This window comes from Hypomesus transpacificus, chromosome 17 (assembly GCF_021917145.1).
Source record: "Hypomesus transpacificus isolate Combined female chromosome 17, fHypTra1, whole genome shotgun sequence".
Lineage (NCBI taxonomy): Eukaryota > Metazoa > Chordata > Actinopteri > Osmeriformes > Osmeridae > Hypomesus > Hypomesus transpacificus.
Window position 1 is genome coordinate 551110 of NC_061076.1, and position 22931 is coordinate 574040.

At 40.2% G+C, this 22931-nt stretch overlaps 2 protein-coding genes across 4 annotated transcripts; both read left to right on the top strand.

Moving 5' to 3' along the window:
- The first annotated feature begins 1013 nt into the window (after positions 1-1013).
- On the top strand, positions 1014-4271 carry antkmt (adenine nucleotide translocase lysine methyltransferase). 2 transcript variants are annotated; one of them, XR_006957351.1, is made up of 6 exons: positions 1020-1316; positions 2194-2298; positions 2443-2583; positions 3117-3167; positions 3292-3418; positions 3678-3769. XR_006957351.1 is itself a non-coding variant. In XM_047037531.1 (5 exons), exons 1-5 carry the CDS (start codon positions 1155-1157, stop codon positions 3858-3860), a joined length of 642 nt encoding a protein of 213 aa, XP_046893487.1. In that variant the 5' UTR covers positions 1014-1154; the 3' UTR covers positions 3861-4271. The 2 variants fall into 2 exon arrangements, 1 of the variants encoding a protein (XP_046893487.1); XM_047037531.1 differs by lacking the exon at positions 3292-3418 and having other exon boundaries at positions 1014-1316; positions 3678-4271.
- Positions 4272-6039: 1768 nt separating this feature from the next.
- xpo6 (exportin 6) lies at positions 6040-22875 on the top strand. 2 transcript variants are annotated; one of them, XM_047037532.1, is made up of 24 exons: positions 6040-6670; positions 7153-7243; positions 7740-7852; positions 9438-9635; positions 9830-9989; positions 10462-10539; positions 10832-11363; positions 12257-12383; positions 12982-13091; positions 13220-13328; positions 13462-13554; positions 15412-15481; positions 15604-15763; positions 16050-16142; positions 16403-16547; positions 17373-17519; positions 18479-18665; positions 18768-18923; positions 19303-19417; positions 20583-20754; positions 20993-21154; positions 21518-21616; positions 21765-21995; positions 22271-22875. In XM_047037532.1, exons 1-24 carry the CDS (start codon positions 6668-6670, stop codon positions 22370-22372), a joined length of 3453 nt encoding a protein of 1150 aa, XP_046893488.1. In that variant the 5' UTR covers positions 6040-6667; the 3' UTR covers positions 22373-22875. The 2 variants fall into 2 exon arrangements, with proteins under 2 accessions (XP_046893488.1, XP_046893489.1); XM_047037533.1 differs by having other exon boundaries at positions 10835-11363.
- Positions 22876-22931: the final 56 nt, after the last annotated feature.

The following is a 22931-nucleotide window of genomic DNA, read 5'->3' on the forward strand; positions in this document are numbered from 1 at the left end:
AGATGTGGGCCAACTTGTGGGATCTTTATAATGTTCATGGATTATGGATAACAAACTAAAATGTGTAAATAGTTAAGCTTGCTAGCTAATGTCCTATGCAGAGCCAGAGAGAAACAGCTCTGGTCCTATGTATACTACTTATCCCGGAACCTAAAACATGTATGACATGTATGAGCCTCACTTGGTAATGGTATCAAATGTATTCACATCTCTAATATGAAAGCTGTACTATAACATAATCTCTTCATACCTTTTATGTATTGTCATTGAAAGTAACTTGAATACAAGTCATTTGTTCTGCATACATCTTTTTAGAATTTTGCCCTTCTGTCAAGAAAGTCATAATTGACTTTGTAGTTAATTGTTTAATTTAATTTCGCTAGACTAGGGGGGGCCGGTGTTTAATAAGAGGGGCACAAAACAGAAACAAATGATATTCAAATATTAAATACTTTTTAAATAATTTTGCTCTACATTAAAATCATACAAACGGTTCTGGCTCTCCCCCTTCCAGCTCCTCAGCTCTCTCAATACATTGATATGTTTCTCTCACTTTTGTATATACTGGGACAAAAAAGGCTGCAATGTCCCTTCCTCGTTTCATGATGACTACTCGAAGAAGAAAAACAACGTAAAAAAATATATATGTATATTTAGTCAGCTCAGGGGGCCACAGGGGGGGCCAGGGAAATTTTTACAGGGGCACTGGCCCCTGTAGGCCCCCGTGTAGAACCGCCCCTGCTTCAGATGGATCCCCTGAATAATCAGTGATGGTGTTTATATAAAGATTCTCATTTGGCTTATTAGTTGCAATAATTACATTTATGAATTGCCTGAATAACTTGAAATATAGAACAATAAATTAATATAATATACAATTATTAACTTCATCCCAGGCCTTATTTCTTTTGAGTTTTGCTTACTTAGTAACCTATATTATGGGTATGAAGAACAGTCCCGCGTCCCATGACATTTAAATCTCGTAGCGGAACCTTAGTGGCTACAATTGTTTCAGGTACGTATTATTTTGCGTTCGGACTCAAATATGTTGTTTTATGATAGTGGTGTACTAATGTTGTAAACGAGTGGCGAAGTCACCTTCACTATATATTGGTGCAAAACATCGGTGTATTTCAATTACCTGGTGTTTAATCATGGATCAAGACACCCCAGAGGAGGTCCTTGCAGAATTCAAGGACAGGCGTCTGGGAGCCTGGGGTATTTTCCAAATAACAGCTGGCACAGGACTAGCAGTGTATGCCATGTGGGCAGGAGTTCTCATGCCAGGCTTTCGAAAAGTTCCACTGAGATTACAGGTCAAGTTACTGTTACATGTTACTGTTTTATAGCCCTACTGTGCATATTTTGTGTCGATAGCAGTGTGAAAGAAAATGGAATGGAAACTCGGGCGTGTTGTAGAACTCAAATCAGTGCATTAACACTGATGGTTTACAATGTAAGTAGTACAGGATCCTAGCGTCCCATGCTGCGGCAAATATGAGATCCGACTCGAAAATCGCCAGTAATATGTTTGCGAATTTGTGACGAATCTGGTGATGGAGGCGGACTGATAGGTGCACGCACAGCTGGGGAACCAGTTGAATTGGGAACCAGTTGGGACGTAACACCGGCCGTACACTATACAATTTTGCCCTGGTTTAGACACATATTGGGAAAAATCACCTCCAAATAGACCGTAAAAGAACTCTATAGAGCACGTATGAGCTGACCGCATTCAATTTAACTACATGCTCTTGTGGTTCTTACCTTTGGCACTTATTTTGGTTGTTCACAATATGTGCGTCATGTTTTGGCGACTGGCAATGTTTTGGGGCTATCTTGTTGTTAATATCAGTGACCTATGCACTTTGTTAAGCTCTCTCTTGGAAGTCGCTTTGGATAAAAGCGTCTGCTAAATGTAAATGTAAATTGAACTATAAACTGTGATGACCCACTAAATGTAGCCAGGCAGTGTCTGCTAGTTAACAGATCGTCATATTTGGTCCATTCAGCGTTTAATAAGCCCGACCATCATATTAATAAAATACTTTATATAACTTTGTTAGTTGAGCGTGGCATCTCATGGTTAAGTTGCATCCTTCATCAGTAATTTAAAATAGTTAGTACTTTGTACTTTTAGAAATAAAACCTTTGAAGGAAGACATTGTATTAATGTGAGATGATTCCTTTCAGGTGCCATACCAACCTGCCAGCAGAATCCAAGTAAACAATGTTATGACGTTGTTGAAAGGTCGACATGGAACCCTTGTAGACTTGGGCTCAGGCGATGGAAGGATTGTGAGTGTGTGCTTTATTGGTTCCTGCACAGCAGGTGTGTTTGCACAAATCACACACCACAGACAAGTCCAAGAAGACACAACACTTTACTAGGAAAGCTAGCATTCAGACTTGTTGCCTCAAACTTCTTTTTGATCTGTTCAGGTGCTAGAAGCCAACCGTCAGGGCTTCAGTCCTGCTGTGGGGTACGAACTGAACCCGTGGCTTATTTCTCTGGCTCGCTTCCATGCATGGAGAGCAGGACAATATGAGAAGGTGTCTTTCAGACGAGAAGACCTGTGGAAGGTGACATAACCTACACTTAGTTTTAGTGTACAGTTTGGTGTGGGATAGTTTTCTCATAGAGGATAAAACATAGATTGTATCTTGAGTTGCTGCAGTTGAAGGGTTTCTAGTGAGGACTAGTGGTGTGGGGTTAGGAGATGAGCGTTCTAGTGGTGTGGGGTTAGGAGATGAGTGTTCTAGTGGTGTGGGGTTAGGAGAAGAGGTGTTTTAGTGGTGTGGGGTTAGGAGAAGAGGTGTTCTAGTGGTGTGGGATTAGGAGTGGAGGCGTTCTAGTGGTGTGGGGTTAGGAGAGGAGCGTTCTCAGTGTGCAGTATTGGTGTAAAATCAACACGTGTTTTGTACTGTAGATAATGTTATGGCTCAACATTAAACCTTTGTGGTAGTTGTCTTTTTGTACAGAGGCCCATAGAGGCCAACATTCATACATTTTACTTAATCATTTTTCCTGTGATAACAAATGGTATATGTCTTTATTTTGAAATAAACAAATATGTTTTCCTGAAATAATGGGATAATTTTGTTTCTTATTACAGGTTAGCCTGGCAGACTGTAAGAATATCACCGTTTTTTTGGCCCCCAGCGTGGTAAGTTATCAGCATAAATATGTTTCAGGTCAAGATGCATCAAATGGCCTTGTGGTCAAATTTCATGATTCAACCCCACCTGTATCGGAATTCAGTTTTTATTTGCACTACTGTACTGTTACAGATGGCAGTGGCAAATGGCGACAATTCAGCATTCTATTCATGGATGGCGCTTAATGCATGACATCTGGGAAAACTGCTGAAGTATTAAGAGCTAAAACTAACATTAACAAGCCAGACTCTGTCTGAAGGTATACTTGAAAATTGCTAATGACTTAATGTAACGATTTAACTATTTGTAATGTATTTACACACACCTATAATGTACCTGTAAAATCAAGATAGAATATAAAGCACTACATTAATAAAAGCACCACATTAATAAAATTATCTTTACATCTTTAACATCAGTATTCTCCTCTGAGAGGCTGAACTATACTGACATGGTAACCTTCTTTATGCATCATGAGATCCCTGCAGCACCTAATGGGACTAGTGTGTTTGTGCTAGCTGTCTTTGTTGCAGAAGAAGTTGCTAACTGAGCTACAAGATGATGCTGTAGTGGTGTCCGGTCGGTACCCCTTTCCTGAGTGGATCCCCAGCAGGACTGAGGGGTGTGGTGTTGATCAAGTCTGGGCTTATAGCATTCAGGCTCAGAGACTTCCAGCAGAAGCAGTTACAGCTCCTAAATAAGAGATTCAAAACCAACAACTTGACTAAATCTGAACAAGTGAGAACCCAGCAGTCTTGCAAGTTAAGTTTTGTTAAGTTTTTTATTTATTTATTTAAGACGTTTTGATCCTTACAACTTGTCAGGGTAGGGATTCATAACCTAGCGTACTACATGTATTACTACATGTATTGTAAGTTTAATTGCTTGTTCTTGTAACTAGTATGCGTGATTCCATTATTGTATTTGACTCAAGAACCGCTTTGATATGGAAACATATTTAAATGCAAGTGATTTGTATCAACTTAAAAGGAGCATGCAGTGATATTCTGACAAGAACCAAACACCAATACTCTACTGTAGACGTACTCAGGGGAATGTGTGGCTCTGCAAATTATACAAATATTTTTAATAAATGTAGTAATATTTCTAAAGGGATGTTATAACTTCGAATATAAGGTGTTGTATGTACAAATATTTGTTTTAATTTTGACTTCAAGCTGAAAAGCTAAAAAGGTGACTCTGTATTCAGTGTAGGCCATACGATATTCCTGGTGTCTCAACTATTTTATTAACCGAAATATGTATTCGTTTTCGACTCTGGTTGTTCTTTACATCTGTATTACTACCCCTATGTTGCACTGACAGACACTATTGCCAAGCTTCAAGTTCAAGTCTTTTATTTGTCAGGTACACAGAACAACACAAGGTTAGACTGGGCACTGAAATTCTTAACACAAGACAACGCAAGCACCTGGCATAACATAACATATAAGTACACAGAACATAATTGACATCTATGCTGAGCTTAAATAGTGAAACTTCCTAAATATACAGATAGCAATAAATAATCGACTATACTAACCCTAATACTAAAACTTCCTAAATTACAGATAACAATAAATAGTACACTATACTAACCCTAAATGCACATACAACCTGTTTCAACCCTATATCCTATTCTAACCTAAGTGGAGTACAGTACAATAGTGCAAATTTGCAGATCAGTGACTATGTCAATGACCATACAGGAGCCTGGTGGCGAGGTACAGTGAGGTACAGTAGTGCAATGTTACTGAGTGTGCAGCCAGTTGCTGAAGTGACAGAGTATAAGTGACTAGTGTCCTAAGCTGAAATGCATCTCAGCTGAACCCATTTTGTGGTGGTGTGGCCATCATTCTCAACCCTCAACTAGGGGAATGCTTTACAAAACTGGGACAGGAAGCAGCTTGCCAAGACAGGTTTTGGAAATCTTAAGTTGATTGACCATGACTGAATCCAGGAAGTTACTTGCCCAAACCCCAAAGCTAGGAGGCTGTATTAGGTTAACCTAACCCCTAATCTAGGAGTCTGTCTTAGATTTACCCAACACCAAAGCTAGGGATCTGCAGTACCACCCAAGGCAATGCTCACTGCAAGTGGCCCCTGGCTGAACAGTTTGATATTTCAAACATTTCCTCAACAAGCATTTTGCATTGGAGCTCTCAGGCGTTTCCCCAGACTGTAGTGCCCTATGTAACTACCTTGCCACTCAAGACAGATGGAGGGGAATATTGAGATGTGGCAGTGGAATACAAGGAGCTGACAGCGGTCTAGACTGCCCCCATCCTCTCCTGAGGGGGAAGTCAGGATTGTCATGGATGTCGGGTTAGTAATCAGAAGGTTGCCGGAATGATTCCCCGCTGTGCCAAAAAATGACGCTGTGTCCTTGGGCAAGGCACTTCACCCTACTTACCTCGGGGGGAATGTCCCTGTACTTACTTTAAGTCGCTCTGGATAAGAGGGTCTGCCAAATGACTAAATGTAAATGTGTGTTGGTGGGCTTGTTTACTGGTTCTGATGCAGGAGTGTTGATTGTGTGTTGAGTCAGAGAACTGACAGTTATGGAGGATCTGTTGTAACAAAAAGTCATGTAATTTCCCAGACTGGAAAAGGCAGAGTTTAACTGGTCAAACTCAACGTGTTTCTGCTCAGTCCTGCTGTTGCGTTACATTTGTCAAGAGTACACCAAAGTGAATAAATACAATTATCCCTCCAACTTTTTTCATTTTACATTTTTGTATTATTACTTCTTTCTTTTCCATATAGCATTTCATCATAAATATACTGTCACATTTTCTTTTAGAAATATAATTCGTTTTATGACCCTTATTTTGACATTTGTGGAAAGAGGCAACCGGAAATAGAGAGATCTAAGAGGCCATCGCCATAGGCTAGTTTCACACTGGTGCTGGTGTTTGAGGAGGAAGTCACGACGAGTGCAAAGGCCCGTGTGTAGATGTCAGCATATAGAAGAGCATCGGACCGTTTAGAATAACCCAAAGGGAAGACAAGTGGAAACAGGAAAGTTTAGCTACGATTTTGTTAATGTATGTTGGATGAAAACTCAAACAGATCTGCTTTTCTTGCTATTTTACGCTCAAATCGGAGTTCCATGTATGCGACAAACTAAGCTGATCTGTCGTATAACATTTCTGTATAGCAATTAGCCCATCTAGCAAGTAACATTAGCTTGGTGGCTACTTGTGCGGTCGCTACTAGCTACACTCAGCACACAGCGTTGAACGTTGTCAATATTCGCCAGGGTACAATTTTAGACCAGTGCATTTCTGTTTAGATAACTGTACCAACGAACAACTTGATAGAGCAAGCTACCCGAAGTGTTTTTGTCGATGCAATGTTTCTGTGATCAGTAAATGAGTCGCAAGTGGGCCCTACGCCACAAGCAAAGCATGAGCCTCTGCCGGGGTAGCCAACACCTCAAGTAGCGAACAAGGAAGCTACAATTATTTATTGGAGTCTTGGAGTAAAATAACAGATACTTCGAGACATGGTGAGTAGCCTTATCACAACAATGTGCCATAATGATACCACTAGATTGCTATCAATTGAAATACATTGCACACGCTTACAGTTGTTGATTTGTATAATATTGATTTCAGTTAAATAATTAGAAATAATCACACATTATTCAAATGTCATAGTGTTGAAATGTAAGCAAAGCAAAACATCTCTGTAGGTCGTAAGACGTAAATCATGTTTCTGTAGTGCTCTGGCTCGGTTGCCTTCCGGGATGTCGCATGTCAGTAGCACACAATCTTGCAGAACCAAATATTTGCATTGGGTAATCTTCTGCATGTTGTGACCCATTTGAAGAATTCAGACTCACAGAATTGTTTCGGTAGTTGGAAATACCACTGAGTTAGTGCTAACAACTTTTTAAACATAATTTAATCTAAAACATTTTAACCATTGCATTTCAAACATCCCTCAATCTCTGTCAAAACTCAGCCTCTAAACTCTTTGATCCATCAGGGATCAGAGGAGGTGTCTTTACGTGCACTGGAAAGTCTCATGACTGAGTTCTTTCACAGTTGCACAACCAATGAGCGCAAGAGAGAAATAGGTGAGTCTTGCACTGGTTGTATGTCGGGTGTGTGTGTAACCACTATCAATTTATAATTTACATCATTTTCTCATTCAAAATGTGGAGGAGGTTCTTGTCAGGGGGGGTTCTCACTTGGTGTGCAATTAATGTGCAAATTATTTTAGTAAATCTTTCATAATAAAGGAGTAATTTGTGTACCTCAGATTTCCAATGATGGACCTCCTTCCTTTCATTCAATGCAGTCACCATGTATAGGTCCAGTGAAGCCCAATTATTATACACACATACATATCATATCAGCTTGGGAGAAATATCCTTTAGCCTTTTTTCCAGAGTTTTGGACTGGAGGCAGTTGGGTGACCAATCAAAGCATTGTGAAAACAACAGTACATGTTCAGTAGCTCATCTGCACTGCTTTCAGTTGACACGTACAAGATTAATCAATCCACCACGATTATGTAAAGTAACTATTAAAGATAATTTTGTTTCTTGTTCTGGTTGTTTTTTTTTGCAGAGGAGCTGCTGAACAACTTTGCTCAGCAAACAGGAGCCTGGCGCCACTGTTTGTACTTCCTGTCTAATACGAGTAATGAATATGTAATGATGTACAGCCTCACAGTGTTTGAGGTAAGTTGTACATTCTTCCATGATCTTTGGCCTGTGTAGGTGTGATGATATTAAAGTAGATATTAACTGGGTTGGTGTTAGATGAACTAGATATTAAGTGGCATATAATATAAATGATGTTAATAGTTAAAAATGACGCATAGGCAGAACTCTGGACTGTGAAGCTCTCTGTCCCACAATCCGCAGCAAGGGGGATACAACACACTGCTGTCGTCTTGAAAAAGCTGTTCATTTTATTCACAACTTGAAAATCCAAGGATACTAATGTTTTCGACCACGGCTGTTGCTATCCATGGCAAGATTTTAATAACACCTCTAGGTGTTATTAAAATGTATTTGTTGCATTCTAGGAATTTGAAAAATAAGGATTAATGAGGATGGGTACCAAACTCTTTGCAAGTGATATTTACCTGGTATTTATTTGTCTGCAGTGAATAAATAATGCAATGACATACTGCTAATTTCATAACTAACATTTCTTCATTTTGGGCTCAGCTGATGGTGAAATAAATGTGTTACAAACATTATGCTGTCACTGTTTTTAATGACAAGCCATTTGTTCTGAGAGAGAAATGTAGCATTTGCTGCTTTGACAGTCAGGCCATCCAAGCTAATATTCTTGATGTTATTATTAATGTTGTTGATACAACATTAATTTACGCATTTAGTAGATGCTTTTATCCAAAGCGACTTCCAAGAGAGAGTTTTACAAAAGTGCATAGGTCACTGATCATAACAATGAGATGGCCCCAAACATTGCGGGTAGCCAAACATGTAGCATACATTGTGAAACCAAATAAGTCCCAAAGGGAATAACAATAAGAGCATGAAGTTAGACAAGTTACAATTAAACAGCAAGAACCTCAAAAGTGCAAGAGTGTACCTGTGGAAAAAGCAAGCAACAATAATATACTTCACAGCGAGTACAATCATTTTAAGACAACTAACTAACCAACAAGAGCAACAAGTCCTTCAATAAGAGTCATTGTGTTCCTGGAGGAAACTAACATCCAGGTCCGGCAAATCATTCCTAAGTACTGTTGTACTCCTAGACAACCTTACCTTATTTTGTTTATTTTCTTGCATGCGTTTAAGTATGATTCCCTATATTTTTATATCAATCTAATGAGACAACTAACCCTAACCCAACAAATTCACCTGCCCTGACCACAAACCTTGATTTGGCCATTTAAGTTTAATAGCATTTAATAGCTGACCCCTTATTCTGCCTCTCTACATCATTATATAGCTGACTCCTTATTCTGTCTCACTGCATCTTTTTGGGACTACCATTTTTGGGATGTGTTGTTGACCACACATTTAGAACAACCATGTTGACAATGAGTTAGCTATAGGACAACCATGTTGACAATCCGAGGATTGTTTGTCTTAGATTGCTAATTAGCTCATTGGACATTGACATCAAGCCTATAGTTTGAGTAAAATATATTTTGACAACTTAATCTTGAAACAACTTTCCCCAGTCTCCCATATTTGAAATTAATTTAATCATGTTAAATCCATATTATGTGTCTTCTAAAAAATGTTATAACAACCATTATTTGATTTTCAACCCTCTTCGTAGAACCTGGTGAATAAGATGTGGCTTGGAGTGGTCTCCCAGGACAAAATGGAGATCCGCAGCTGTCTACCCAAGTTACTGCTAACCCAGCACAAAGCCATGCCATACTTCATACGCAATAAACTCTGCAAAGTTATTGTGGACATTGGTCGCCAGGACTGGCCGATGTTCTATCATGACTTCTTCACAAACACCCTTGAGGTATAATTCTAGTCACAATTGTAATGGTAGTGCATCATACTTTGTTATCTTAATTTAAACTTGTATCATTTGTTAATTATTATGAACTGGAATGGTTATGTATCAGGGTACAGTAACAGTATCTTCAGAAGCATTAATGTATTTATATTACATTGATTGTAAACTAATGTTAAAACCTCTGTGGGCCTCTGTAGTTGATCCAGTCTCCAGTGATGACATCTCTGGGCCTGGTGTTACTGAAGACAACATCTGAGGAGCTGGCATGCCCTCGGGAAGATCTCAGTGTGGCACGGAAGGACGAGCTTCGCAAACTGCTGCTGGAGCAGATGCCAACAGTGCTCGGTTTGTTGACGGGTGAGGACGGCTCACTGGTGTTTGGAGGAAGGTGCTGGATTGCAATAGAAGTGTGCGTGTGTCACTTTTACTGGGGAAGCTCTTATAGCATTTTGATTATCACTCTTCAAAATGTGTCTCTCACAAAACAGGACTATTTGCAGTGGCTTTGTCATTCTGATTTATAAAATCGCTGACAGCCCAATAGATTTTATTTTTCTTCTTCCAATTTCAATGCACCTGTCCGACAAGGTGACAGTTTGCATATGACTACTTCCTGGTTAATTTCCTATCAACCCATTCCTATAGGATTGCTTGAGATGCTCAAAGTCTGTTTAGCCTTTATACTAATACCTGAGCACTTACTTTACTTGCACCAGAGCCGCTGGCACACGTGCAGCGAGCATGCATTTGTCCCACTACTTTTCGAAGCCCCACCACTGATAAACATCCCATCAAACATTTCGATACTAATAGTTGTTCTGTGCTTCAGGTATCCTTGAGACAATGTGGGACAAGCACAGTGTTACAGCTGCCACCCCCCCTCCCTCTCCCACCTCGGGAGAAAATAGTAAGTTGATTTTCATGGGAAACCATTTGACTCCTGAAAGCTGTCACTATTCAACAAGTCGGCTTTCGGAGAATGTATATGGATCTACATTTTTCGATCTCTGACTTTTGTTACTTCTGGCATGGTATATTTGATGTGATAATTGTTTCAAAAACCACTGCCATGCCACCATTTAATTGATACATTGAAAACAAAAGTAAATAAGAGAAATTGTGCTTGGTTCCATGGGTATGTATTTTGAATATGATGTGGCCATGTTAATCACCCCCTGCCCCATCTTGTTGTGTTGTAGCAGAAGTATTGTGCAGTCTACTACAGAGTAACCAGTACTCCAAGCTGCTATGCCAACCCATCCCCATGCTTGACCAGGAGAGTGAGCAGCTCTGTTCCCTAGCCCTGGAGTGTCTTGCGCACCTGTTTAGCTGGATTCCACTGTCCACCAGCATCACTCCAGCCCTGTTGGCATCCATTTTCCACTTTGCACGTTTTGGTTGTGACCTACGGGCAAAGGCCAAGCCTGCCCCCTCCATCTACTCCTCGTCTTCCTCCTCTAACGGCCTGCTGGACCCAGGCTCCTTGGCACCTCCAGCCAGCGAAGGGGGCCGCCTGTCACAGCTCCCTGCAGGCAGCCACTCTGAGCGGGCCAGGCTCGGGGTGCTGGCCATGACGTGTGTCAACGAACTGGTGTCAAAGAACTGCGTGCCACTGGACTTTGAGGAGTACCTACTCCGAATGTTTCAACAGACCTTTTTCCTGCTGCAGAGGCTGACCCGTGAACACAACGCTCACACCGTTAAGAGCAGACTGCAGGAGCTGGATGAGAGGTATGCCTTCGTGTGTGTGTGTGTGGGGGGTTCTTGTACACTACAGTGGGGGTTTGGTTGTGTCCTTTGGGTAAGAAAGTTGTGTCCTTTGGGTAAGAAGGTTGTTTCTCATTGACATATTTTGAGATTTTTGTCTCAATGCTTCTGCAATGCCACAGTGCTAGCAATACTAAGACTCAATGTATCTCCTCATGGTGGATTTTAAAACATTTAAGATTGATTCTTATCATGTCTACATTTATGTTGTACAACAGGTTGTTCACCTCTATCTGATAATGTCTGAGTGGCCATAGTATATTGATGATTTACCATGGCTAAACCTTGTCACAGTTCTATTAGATGTATTACTGCAAATCCACATGGATTATCAGTAAACATAGTTAGTCATGGACAAAATACAGTTTCATATTTGGCAGGCTTTAATGAAGCAATAAACTAAAAAAGGTGTGGTGTATCACAAATATAGGATGGTTTGTGCTGCAGTCAAGACCCTCCAAGCAAGATATAAGTTGATATGTAGGGTGCTGCTATCTATTGATGTGAACGGGAAACAAATAAATGGTCGTGCACAAGTACACCTTCTCCCATACGTACACCTGTTTGTATTGCTTAGGGTAAGGGCTCTTTTCTAGATACAGTGCTGAAGGAGCAGAAGCTTCCCATGCATCACTTGTGTTTAATTTTATGTCTACTAGTGATGCTTTTAAAGGACAGGTGGTTTGAATGTTCCTGCTGCATTACCTCCAGCAGAACCCACAGCAGTAACTAAAACCTAGAGCCTACCTCCAGTTCAGAACTACTGAACAATTTCAGACGTTTGGAGTCAGGTGTTCAACCGTTTTTATTTTAACTCCTGCTAATTTGTAGTCTCAACTCTTTTTCTTTGTTCACAGCTACTTGGAAAGGTTTTCAGATTTTCTGCGCCTTTTTGTCAGCGTTCACCTCAGGCGGATTGAATCCAATGCTCAGTTTCCTGTTGTGGAGTTCCTTGCCCTGCTGTTCAAGTACACCTTCAACCAGGTATCAGTCTCCACAAATGACACTTTAAGACCCTGTTTAAATACATGCAGCATTTCTTTAATCTTTTTTTTTTAAAAAGGCTAAACATATCTCAGCTCAGCTACTGTGCCTGGCAAATTTTAGATCAAAAGTAAATACTAAATACAAATCAAATTCAAGGGAAAATGTCATCTTTTAAAGTAGTTCTGTTTTTGTTCTGAGATCATAAACAAGCTGTTCTCAAAGACTTAGTTGATTTCCTTGTAGAAATGAATAACAATATATATATACATATATATATTAATATATATATTGTTTATTGTTGATATTTTATCCTAAATAGAAAAGAATTCTCTATAGTCAAAATTCCAGGCCATTTCAAGGTATTTAACCTTCATGAGAAATTTCAAGTTTTCATTTAGCAGACACTTTTATCTAAAGTAACAGAGTGCTGTATTTGAAATGGGACCACTTGATCTACAGTCAGTATATGATTGATGTATTTAAGTGTGCAACATGTTGGCACTGTATGCAGCATATATTGGATTCCTGAATAGCTGACTTTACCACAAATTATTGAACAAGCTCATTTCCGATTTTTCATATCTTTGTTTTACAGCCTACCCATGAAGGTTACTTTGCCTGCTTAGATATATGGAGCATCTTCTTGGATTACTTGACCACTAAAATCAAAAGTAGACTGGCTGACAGAGAGAGTGTATTAAACAGGTATATACATATGAATTCCCTTGAATGGCATATGTCCAATATGCAACTCTATATGCTTCATATAAATTCTTACATTCATACCCATGTCATATCACTTTGGTATTCTGGTCACCTGTCTGTCTGGACAGGTATAAGGATGCTTTGGTGCTGTTATTGAGGGAGGTTCTGAACCGTATCCAGTTTCGATACAACCAGGCCCAGTTTGAAGAATTGGATGATGAGATCTTGGATGATGATGTAAGAGAAATGACAAATCAAACACCTGACAAATCAAATAAGTTTAGAATCTGGAGACGACAAAGTGGCAATGACACTTCTACACACACTATGATAAAAGTGCTCAATTCAGGAAATGTTTCTGTAACCACAGCAACAGACAGAGTGGCAGCGGTACCTGCGTCAAAGTCTTGAGGTGGTTGCCAAGGTGATGGAGCTGCTCCCCTCCCATGCCTTTTCCACCTTGGTAAGTGGATGTTGTTTTGATGTCAGTCTTGAAGTTCTCCTCTGTCAGCAACGTATACGTTTTATGTATACGTTTCCATAATAATGGTCTATATTTGACTTAGTATGAACTTTTATTTTGGGCAGTACATTTCAGAGTTGATGATTTGGAAGCACAAGCTTGAAAGGAGTTTTTACCCTCTGAAACATGTTTCTTGTGCTTACTAGGGATGGACAAGAGTCTTTCAATATTCAAGTGTTATTGTTTGATTGAATAATTGTCATAGAGCTGTGAGGAAATAATTGGCTACAATTTTTATAGCTATAGATTTCTTAAATTTAAAGTATTTATAAGCTATATTTAAGACAATTTTCAAATACAAACTAAGTCTAAATAAAGAATCTTAGTGCAGTCATTATGTTTGTGCACTGACAAAACATTTACAAGGACCAGTAATGCATAGTCAAAGTGTTTCTCAACCCTGTCCTGCATGGGTTAGATCAGTGGTTCTAACCCTGGTCCTCCAGTACCCCCACTGTCCTGCATGGGTTAGATCAGTGGTTCTAACCCTGGTCCTCCAGTACCCCCACTGTCCTGCATGTTTTAGATCAGTGGTTCTAACCCTGGTCCTCCAGTACCCCCACTGTCCTGCATGTTTTAGATCAGTGGTTCTAACCCTGGTCCTCCAGTACCCCCACTGTCCTGCATGTTTTAGATCAGTGGTTCTAACCCTGGTACTCCAGTACCCCCACTATCCTGCATGTTTTAGATCAGTGGTTCTAACAATGGTCCTCAGGGACCCCCGTCCTAAATGTTTTAGATGTTTCCCTGCTCCAACACGCTTGATTCAAATGAATGGGTCGTTATCTAGTTATGCAGAAGCCTGCTAACGACAATTCATTTGAATCAGGTGTGTTGGAACAGGGAAACATCTAAAACATGCAGGACAGGGGTTACTTGAGGACCAGGCTTGAGAACCACTGGTCTATCAGACTTAGTAAGAACTTATCCATTTTTGACAGCTGTGAGCTTATTTCAGTTGTCTCATACAAGGCAATACTAATTTAGTTGGTTAGAGTAGCAAGTGTGCAGCATCTATTTATTTAGCATTTCCGTTCATTCAGAATTCCAATCAAGGTAAGACTATGAAGAAGCAAAATGCTGCTTTAAAGTGTGATATATAAAACCAAATTGTGCTACGGTGGAAATGTTATCTATTGGATTTTGAAATGTTAGTTGGATGTCCAGGATGCCGTGTCGTGTACACTGCCAAGATATCTCTGGTCAGAACTTATATTATCAATTAGCTGTTTTTAAGGCCTTTTCTCAGAGTTGTTTTTATATTAGCCGTGGTATAGCATATCTCTAGTTAAGCACTAGCTAGGGCAGAAACTATAAAATATCTAAATGTGTCAAGAATAAGATCATTCATATTATTAACCAATTCAAAAATGTCTCAAACAATAATGTGCAGTTGACAGCAGGCTGTTTTCTAACTTCTGTTGAAGTTGCAACACAAATGTGTGTTGTGTTCCTACTAGACTGTTTTTTGATTCCCTCACAACTTTGAAGGAATTTTATGAACATTTGAAAATTTCAATTTTTTTGTTGCTCAAACTGACTTGTGGATTACGTTGAAACGCATTGTGCCTTAAGGGTATTCTGAGGCAACGGTGTAAAGCAGGTTTTGTTAACGGGACTTACTTTTTGTAAAACAGGATTTAATATTAGAAGAAAGTAGGAATGAGTACTTGAGCAGTGACATTTTTTTATGGCAATCCCTCCTACTTTGTAGTATCTGCAACTATTGCCACTGCCCTCTTTCCCTAATTCCCACTTATTATAAGAAAACTAACCAGTCTCTCTCCTCCCACCTAGTTTCCTGTTCTTCAAGAGAATTTGGATGTGTATCTGGGTTTACAGCAGTTCATCATCACCTCAGGCACAAGTTCGTTTTTTACAACATTATTTCTAATTTAGCTGACTTTGGTTGTTCAGACCGTAGTCAGACTGTACTACCATGTTCAGAGATGTCAACAACACCATGAGTAAACTTATGTCTCGCTGCAGGTCGGAGGTTGAACATCACAGCGGAGAATGATTGTCGCAGGCTTCACTGTTCCCTCAGGGATCTCAGTTCCCTTCTCCAGGCAGTTGGGCGCCTAGCAGAGTATTTTATTGGAGATGTGTTTGCAGCACGTTTCAGTGATGCCCTGGCTGTGGTGGAGAGGTCAGAGAGTGCTCTTGTATTCTTTAACACTCATCAGGGTTGAATCCCTGATGAATCCTTAAATTCATAGAGTTTAATTCCAGAATTGTATATATAAAAAAAACTAAATAATATTCACTTATTGGCAGCCTATATATGTGGAAGTACCAGCTTATTTAGATTGGTTGGCACCATTTGGGACATCAACTCTAATAATCAATACATTTACCTCATAAAAATGTTACACAACATTGCCATTTGTATATGCATATAACATTAATACATATAGAACTTTTTCTTGACTTAGGTTGGCGGAGGTAACATGCTATGGCTCTCAGATCAGCCTGTACGACCTAGAGACTGCTGTTCCCTCCGTGCTCAAGCCAGACCTAATCGATGTGTGAGTGTCAACAATTCAGTTATGTGGCTTTTGTTCATCGAGTTCTTTTATTTTTCTGTTGGTCTCTTATACTTTCATTTTTCATTTTTTAATGTCAAGTATATTTTTATGGTATTGATTGACAGTAATATACTTTTGTCATATCTGTTCTCATGAGTCATGAAGGGAAACAAAACTCTATCTTCAAGTCTTTAAAAAAATGTTTTATTGCCAGTTCACCACGTCTTATCTTTTGATGCTTGTATGGATGTGTGTTCTAGCCATGCCCAGTCCTTGGCTGCATTGCAGGCCTATTCCCATTGGCTGGCTCAGTTCTACAGTGAGGTTCAAAGGCAAAACCAGAGCAGATTCATAAACCTCATCACCTCCATTGTGAATGCCAGCAGTCCACTCATCACAGCCAAGGTAGTATCACCAGCACTCTCATATAAATGGACACCACACAAGTATTTGGACTGTGGAACATTTGTTGCTCTGTGCTCCTCCACAGGGTTTGGAGGTGTTTAATTTCTATGAACTTAAAGTGCAAACTACAAACTGTCAAAAGTTGCCAAAGAGTTTAGCAAATAATTTAAAAGAACCGCAAATACAGATCAGTGGTGTGATGAACAAATAGTGTAAAATGTAACTGCAGCAGATAATTAGGGACAAGAAGTGCACAGTTCTTAGTGGTTAGTGCCAAGGAACGGTGCAACAATCTCAACTACAATACTGCATAACTCTCCATGTAAGACAACAACACACAGATCCTAGACAGATCAGAGCAGTGTGATTGTAGACTTCAGGATCCAGGGGGGGGGGGGGGGTGAGGCCAATCTGAGGCCAATCTGAGGCCAATCTGAGGCCAATCTGAGGCCAATCTGAGGCCAATCTGAGGCCAATCTGTTTACGTGGGTGGGAGGACATGTCTGAAGACAGGCCTGCCAGACATTCCTGGGAGGCTGAGTGAGCAAAGGAGAAGCAGTTGTGTATCATCAAAGTAATCATGGTAGGAGAAGTCATGTGACTGAATCACCTGGCCAGTTGATCTAGAGAAGGCCCCAGCACACATTTCTGTGGCTTCTTGTAGTGATGGGGTGATCTGCTCCAGTAGACAGGACCTACCAGTCCTGAACCACAGGGAGAACCCTAACCCTAACCTACCAGTCAAATCATATTTGAATAATAAAGTATTTGTGTTTAAATTATTATAATTGTTGTCTAAAATATTTTTTGCCCCTTCTGTCACAGGTACCTGAAAAGTTACTGCTGTCGGCCTGCCACCTCCTGGTTTCCATGGCCACCACTGTGCGGCCTGTGTTCTTGGCAACATTGCCAGCTGTCCAGAACATCTTCAGCCTCATCACAGAGAGCCAGACACACAGGCTGCACCCAGAGGTCAGGGACTGAGATTCATTTACAACTGCATTTGAATAATTTAGCGGATAAGGCACTGTAGAAGTAGGGCATATTGAAAGTACAGAGCAATATCACAATATCAGAAGTGCATGGTTCTGGCAACAGTATTTCAGTTGTTAAAGGCAAGAAGCGGTCTGTGTGTTACCAGCTACCAGACACAGTGTAATGTGACCACATCTTAGCTACCAGACACTGTGTAAAGTAACATATCAGCTACCAGACACAGTGTCAAGTCTACCAGGCACAGTGTAAAGTAACATCTCAGCTACCAAGCACAGTGTAAAGTAACATCTCAGCTACCAAGCACAGTGTAAAGTAACATCTCAGCTACCAGAACAGTCTAAAGTAACATCTCAGCTACCAGGCTCAGTGTAAAGTAAGATCTCAGCTACCAGGCACAGTGTAAAGTAACATCTCAGCTACCAGGCACAGTGTAAAGTAACATCTCAGCTACCAGAACAGTCTAAAGTAACATCTCAGCTACCAGGCTCAGTGTAAAGTGACCACATCTCAGCTACCAGGCACAGTGTAAAGTAACCACATCTCAACAGTAGTGCAACAATAACATCAACAACAAATCTCACATAGTACAGATCAACAAAAACACCATCATAGTTCAAGGGCAACATTGTAAACAATTGTGGGTGCGGTCTGTTATGACACTGCTACAGCATGTAGAAAAGGACAGTTTTGTGCACAAAGAAGTAACATAGGGCTTGGTGCAGGTCTGAGTGCCTGTCCAGTATCTTGGAAAATACTGACAGGTACGCTTTTTTCAAGTAAAAAATTTAAATTGGGCACACACAAAGCTTTGAGGTTCTGGAAAGGTTTGTCACTGCAGCTGGTGAACTGATACTAATTAGGGCATTGTCTTAAACTTGTTATTCAAAAATTACCGGAATACATGATGGTAAACTATGTGTGTGTTTCCTACACAGGCTCACATGTTGGTGTGTAGGGCCCTGTCCAACATGCTGCTTCTTCCTTGGCCTAACCTTCCAGAGAGTGACCAGCAGTGGCACACACGGTCCAGTAGCCATGCCAACATGTTAGCTGCCCTGACACGCCACTACCGCTTGCTGAGGGGCACTGCCAACCTGCCACCACGACTCGGCCTGGATGACAGTCAGTCTTTCCTTCCTTTATTTTGTTCTACCTTTTAATCTGCCAACTTACCTTCCTTCCTTCTTTTCTTTCTATCCTCAAAATGTCAAAATCTATTTACAGTGAAAGCAGTACTACACCAGACCCTGCCTGTGTTGAGGGACATTGTGAACAGCATTTCAGGCGAATCAACCAAATCTCGTCAGATCTGCTATCAGTCTCTCCAGGAATCTGTGCAAGTTTCCCTGGCTCTGTTTCCTGTGATCATTGAGCACCCAGGTAAGAAGGGGAACATAATCACACTTAATTACAAATTTATGAATGAGCATAATAGAAACAACTGCCGTGGGATCTTATTTCTTACAATACACTGCTGTACATAGAAAATAAAAATGATCAAACCCAAGAAAAAGTGTTTTGACGTTGTGCTTACACTTGGTATGGGAGGCATTAAGATAACCCAGGGTGCAGTTTCTGTTATTTCAGAATGCTTACTTACAAAGTAATCCAAAAGTGTATTAGGAGTATGTACTAATTCAATGTTAAGGATTTGCTAAATGTTCACATCCTTGCAATGAAGAATGGTTTTTGTGAGTATATTGCCACATTTAGTTCTACTCAAAAGGTAATGCTCACTGTGTTCTTCTTTTGTGCCTAGATGTGACAGATGCGATGTTGAGCTTCTTCCTGACACTGTTTCAAGGACTGCGTGTGCAGATGGGGGTTCCTTTCACAGGACAAGTCATCCATACTTTCCTCAGCATGTTCACAAGGTGGACTACATATGCAAATTGTACTTTTCATTGAGATGTATTACCAATATGGGTGTAACGCTACACAGAAGTCACGGTATTTACAGCGGTTTTGGGGTCATGGTTTGATTGAATCCACCTGTTTCAAGGCATTTCTTTTTGGATGAAATTCTGGCTAACTAGCAGTAAGACAATATAAAGTGTGTGGTTTCAGTAGAGTTGCAGTGAATTTGATCTACATGTTAATGAATAAACGTGCTTACATTCAATCTCTTGACAACGCACGAAAAACGTCGTTGTCCAGGTGGTCCCATAGAACAGCGCTACGTTTCAGAACTGGGCTGTTTTCATGCCCTTTGTGCAGTGGGAAAATAGAAAATATATATATCACTGTAAAACATGTACTGGATCAGATAGCTAACAAGCTTAGAATATTAGGTCTTCCTCCTTTTCCTGTTTTCGCTCTATCTAGCTAGCTTGCCTTGAACATTTTAGAATCTCGCAGCACTAAAATACGGACAGATGAGGAGCGTATTCGCTCATTTCATCTGATCGACCTCCTCCGTTTCAATTAAATATAAATGTCTGTGACTGACTGAAGATGTATTCTTCGTCTGACTGCATGCACCAAACTGTGACGTCCATACTGTGAATTTGCGCTACCAATACATGTACCGTTACACCCCTAATTGCCGAGTAGCCTTTGTATAATTGGTCTTTAAAGTGCAGAATGGTTGTTACACCTATATTCCTAAATGATGCCCCCGTGTTTTTAGGGTTTATGTAAAAATTGATTACGCTGTTTTGCATTTAGGGAAGATGCCATGGTTTAATTTGTTACAATTCCATTTCAATACATTCTCTGGACAAGGTGCTGAAAAACATTCCCCAACTCGTAATTTATTTATCACCTAAGGATTCAGATTATCGTATGGAAATGTACCTATTCGGTTACATTATCTGTTCCTTATAACAATTTAGATTTTTATTATACAAAAGATTCAAGATTCAAATAGCTTTATTGTCTAAAATGTTGCCATGTTAGAAAATGTTCTTTGGAATGTGTCGTTGCTGTGTGTAGCTGTTTCAGTGGGAATAGTATCAAATGTGTTCATGCTTCAGTGATCCTACCAGGAAGCTGTCCTAGTAGCAAGCTCTACACTGTAGCTATGTCTGTGTGTTGCAGAGAGCAGCTGGCTGCCAGTATATTGCAGGAAGGTAGTGCTGGATGCAGAGTGGTGGAGAAGTTTCTGAAGATCCTCCAGGTGGTGGTGCAGGAGCCTGGACAGGCCTTCAAACCATTCCTTCCAAACATCCTCTCACTGTGCATGGACCAGGTCTATCCCATCGTAGCAGAGGTTAGAGGAAAGCCCACAGTAACAAAACCCTCAACACAGGGTTAGGGTTAGCACAAGTAGAGTTAGGGTTAGCAAAAATAATAACACTTAAGTGCTACACATGTGGGAAATGTGTTCAGGTAATCCAAGCAGGAATACCTTCCTTTTTAAATAATGTCACTCCCATGCTCATAGTTGGATCTTCATACTGCATGCACATGCACACAGACTGACTGTGCCCTCTATACTCATTATTCAGCGCTCCTCCCCGGATGTGAAGGCAGAGATGTTCGAGCTGCTTTACCAGGTTCTTCACCAGAACTGGAGGTACTTCTTCAAAACCTCGGTCCTGGCAAGTGTTCAGAGAGGAGTGGCAGAGGAAGCCATGGAGAATCAAGCCCAGTTCATTGCTGCTATGCAGGTGTGTGCTTGCGTATTGATTTGTATTTGAGTGGACATGTTAATTTCTTATCATATTTTTTTCTCTGTTCAATAACATTGTAAATTACAAACTCTTGTGCCTCCTTACTGCTGTTTGATCAGCATATCATTATAATTATGAATATTGTTTTGTGTTGTTTTTTTTTACATAAATGAACACTTATCCATATCGTTTTCATGTTACATAATGCTACAATGGTGATGCAAACCAAATATCTATAAGAATATATACATTTTCGGGGGAGGAAAAACAGCAGAGTGGGGCAAAATGTTATAGCAGCCTAAAGTATATTTTTCTTAATTGTGCTTTAAGTTTCCTGATTTGAGTATGATGTGTCTTAAGGCTTTTGGACAGTCATTCCTGCAACCTGACATCCACATCTTCAAACAGAATCTCTCCCATCTGGAATCACTCAACAGCAAGCACAAACTGTACCATAGAGTGAGTTGGGTGCCATTCATTTACACTCTACTCATTACATAGACTCAACATACTTGTTACAACATGCAAACTGATAACAATGTCTGCAAGACAAATTGCTTTGACAAATCTCAAAACACCTTTGACTGACACACTTTTTTCTTCCCAGAAGCTTTTCCGGACCTCCATGCTGTTCCACTTCATCAACGTTCTTCTGCAAGTCCTTCTCCACAGAAGCCACGACCTGCTGCAGGAGGAGGTGGCTCTGGCCGTCTACAACATGGCCTCTGTGGACTTTGAGGTTTTCTACTCCGTCTTCATGCCAGAGTTTCTGAATGGATGCCAGGGAGTGGATGCAAACCAACGAGCTGTGCTTGGACGCAATTTTAAACTTGAGAAGGTAAGAAGAGGTTAAACCTACTACATGAAGAGGTTAGACCTGCTACAGGAAGATAGGTTATACCTACTGCATGAAGAGGGGTTAGACTTTACTGAACAGTTTTCCATAAGGTGTTTAATAAGAATGTAAGTTGGAGTCATATTGAAAGAAATAATCACTCTATACAGAATGAAAGCCTTGGAAACGACCAATGAAATGTGGGTATGAATATTGAATTATTAGTTTTTTGTCTGCAGGGTTTGATTTTGATATCTCTCTCTGCATTTTTTCTCTAGGACTTACCCTCCTTCACTCAGAGTGTGCACAGACTGATTAACGACTTGCGCTATTATAGATTATGTAATAGCAGCCTGCCTACAGGTACCGTCAAGCTATAGCACACTGTCACATGAGGCCCACTCCCACTGCCAATACTTCAGCTCCCTGGAACACTTTTGTCAACTTTTGGGAAAATATGAGTGCCAGTCTTCATGGTCTTGTTGAATGCCACTTGGATAAGCTTCTGCTCCATTTCTACTGTAGGAGGGTTGAACATTTTTGATTTGTTTTTAGCAGTGCCCTCTTTTACTTGTCTGTTGCCAATGATGACAAGGCCAAATAATGAGATGACATAAGATGGCTGGCCTGGTCTAAACCCAAACCTTGAGAAAACTGAGCCAGGACTGTCCCAGTCTCTGGAACAAGGCCAGGCTGGAACTCAGCACTTTCTAACTCAATTGTGAGTTTAAAAAATGTCTGCTTTATTGAACTTGCATTCTGTTTTTCATCTCCAAAGGAGACACACATTTTAAACTTAAAACTTTCATATCATTCCATTCTGAAACAGGAAAAACCATGCTTGATTAATAAAGTGCTTGTTTTGTATAAAATGGTAAGAATGATATTGTCATTTATTTCAGTGAACACTTTATTCATTAAAAAACACAATGGTTCTTT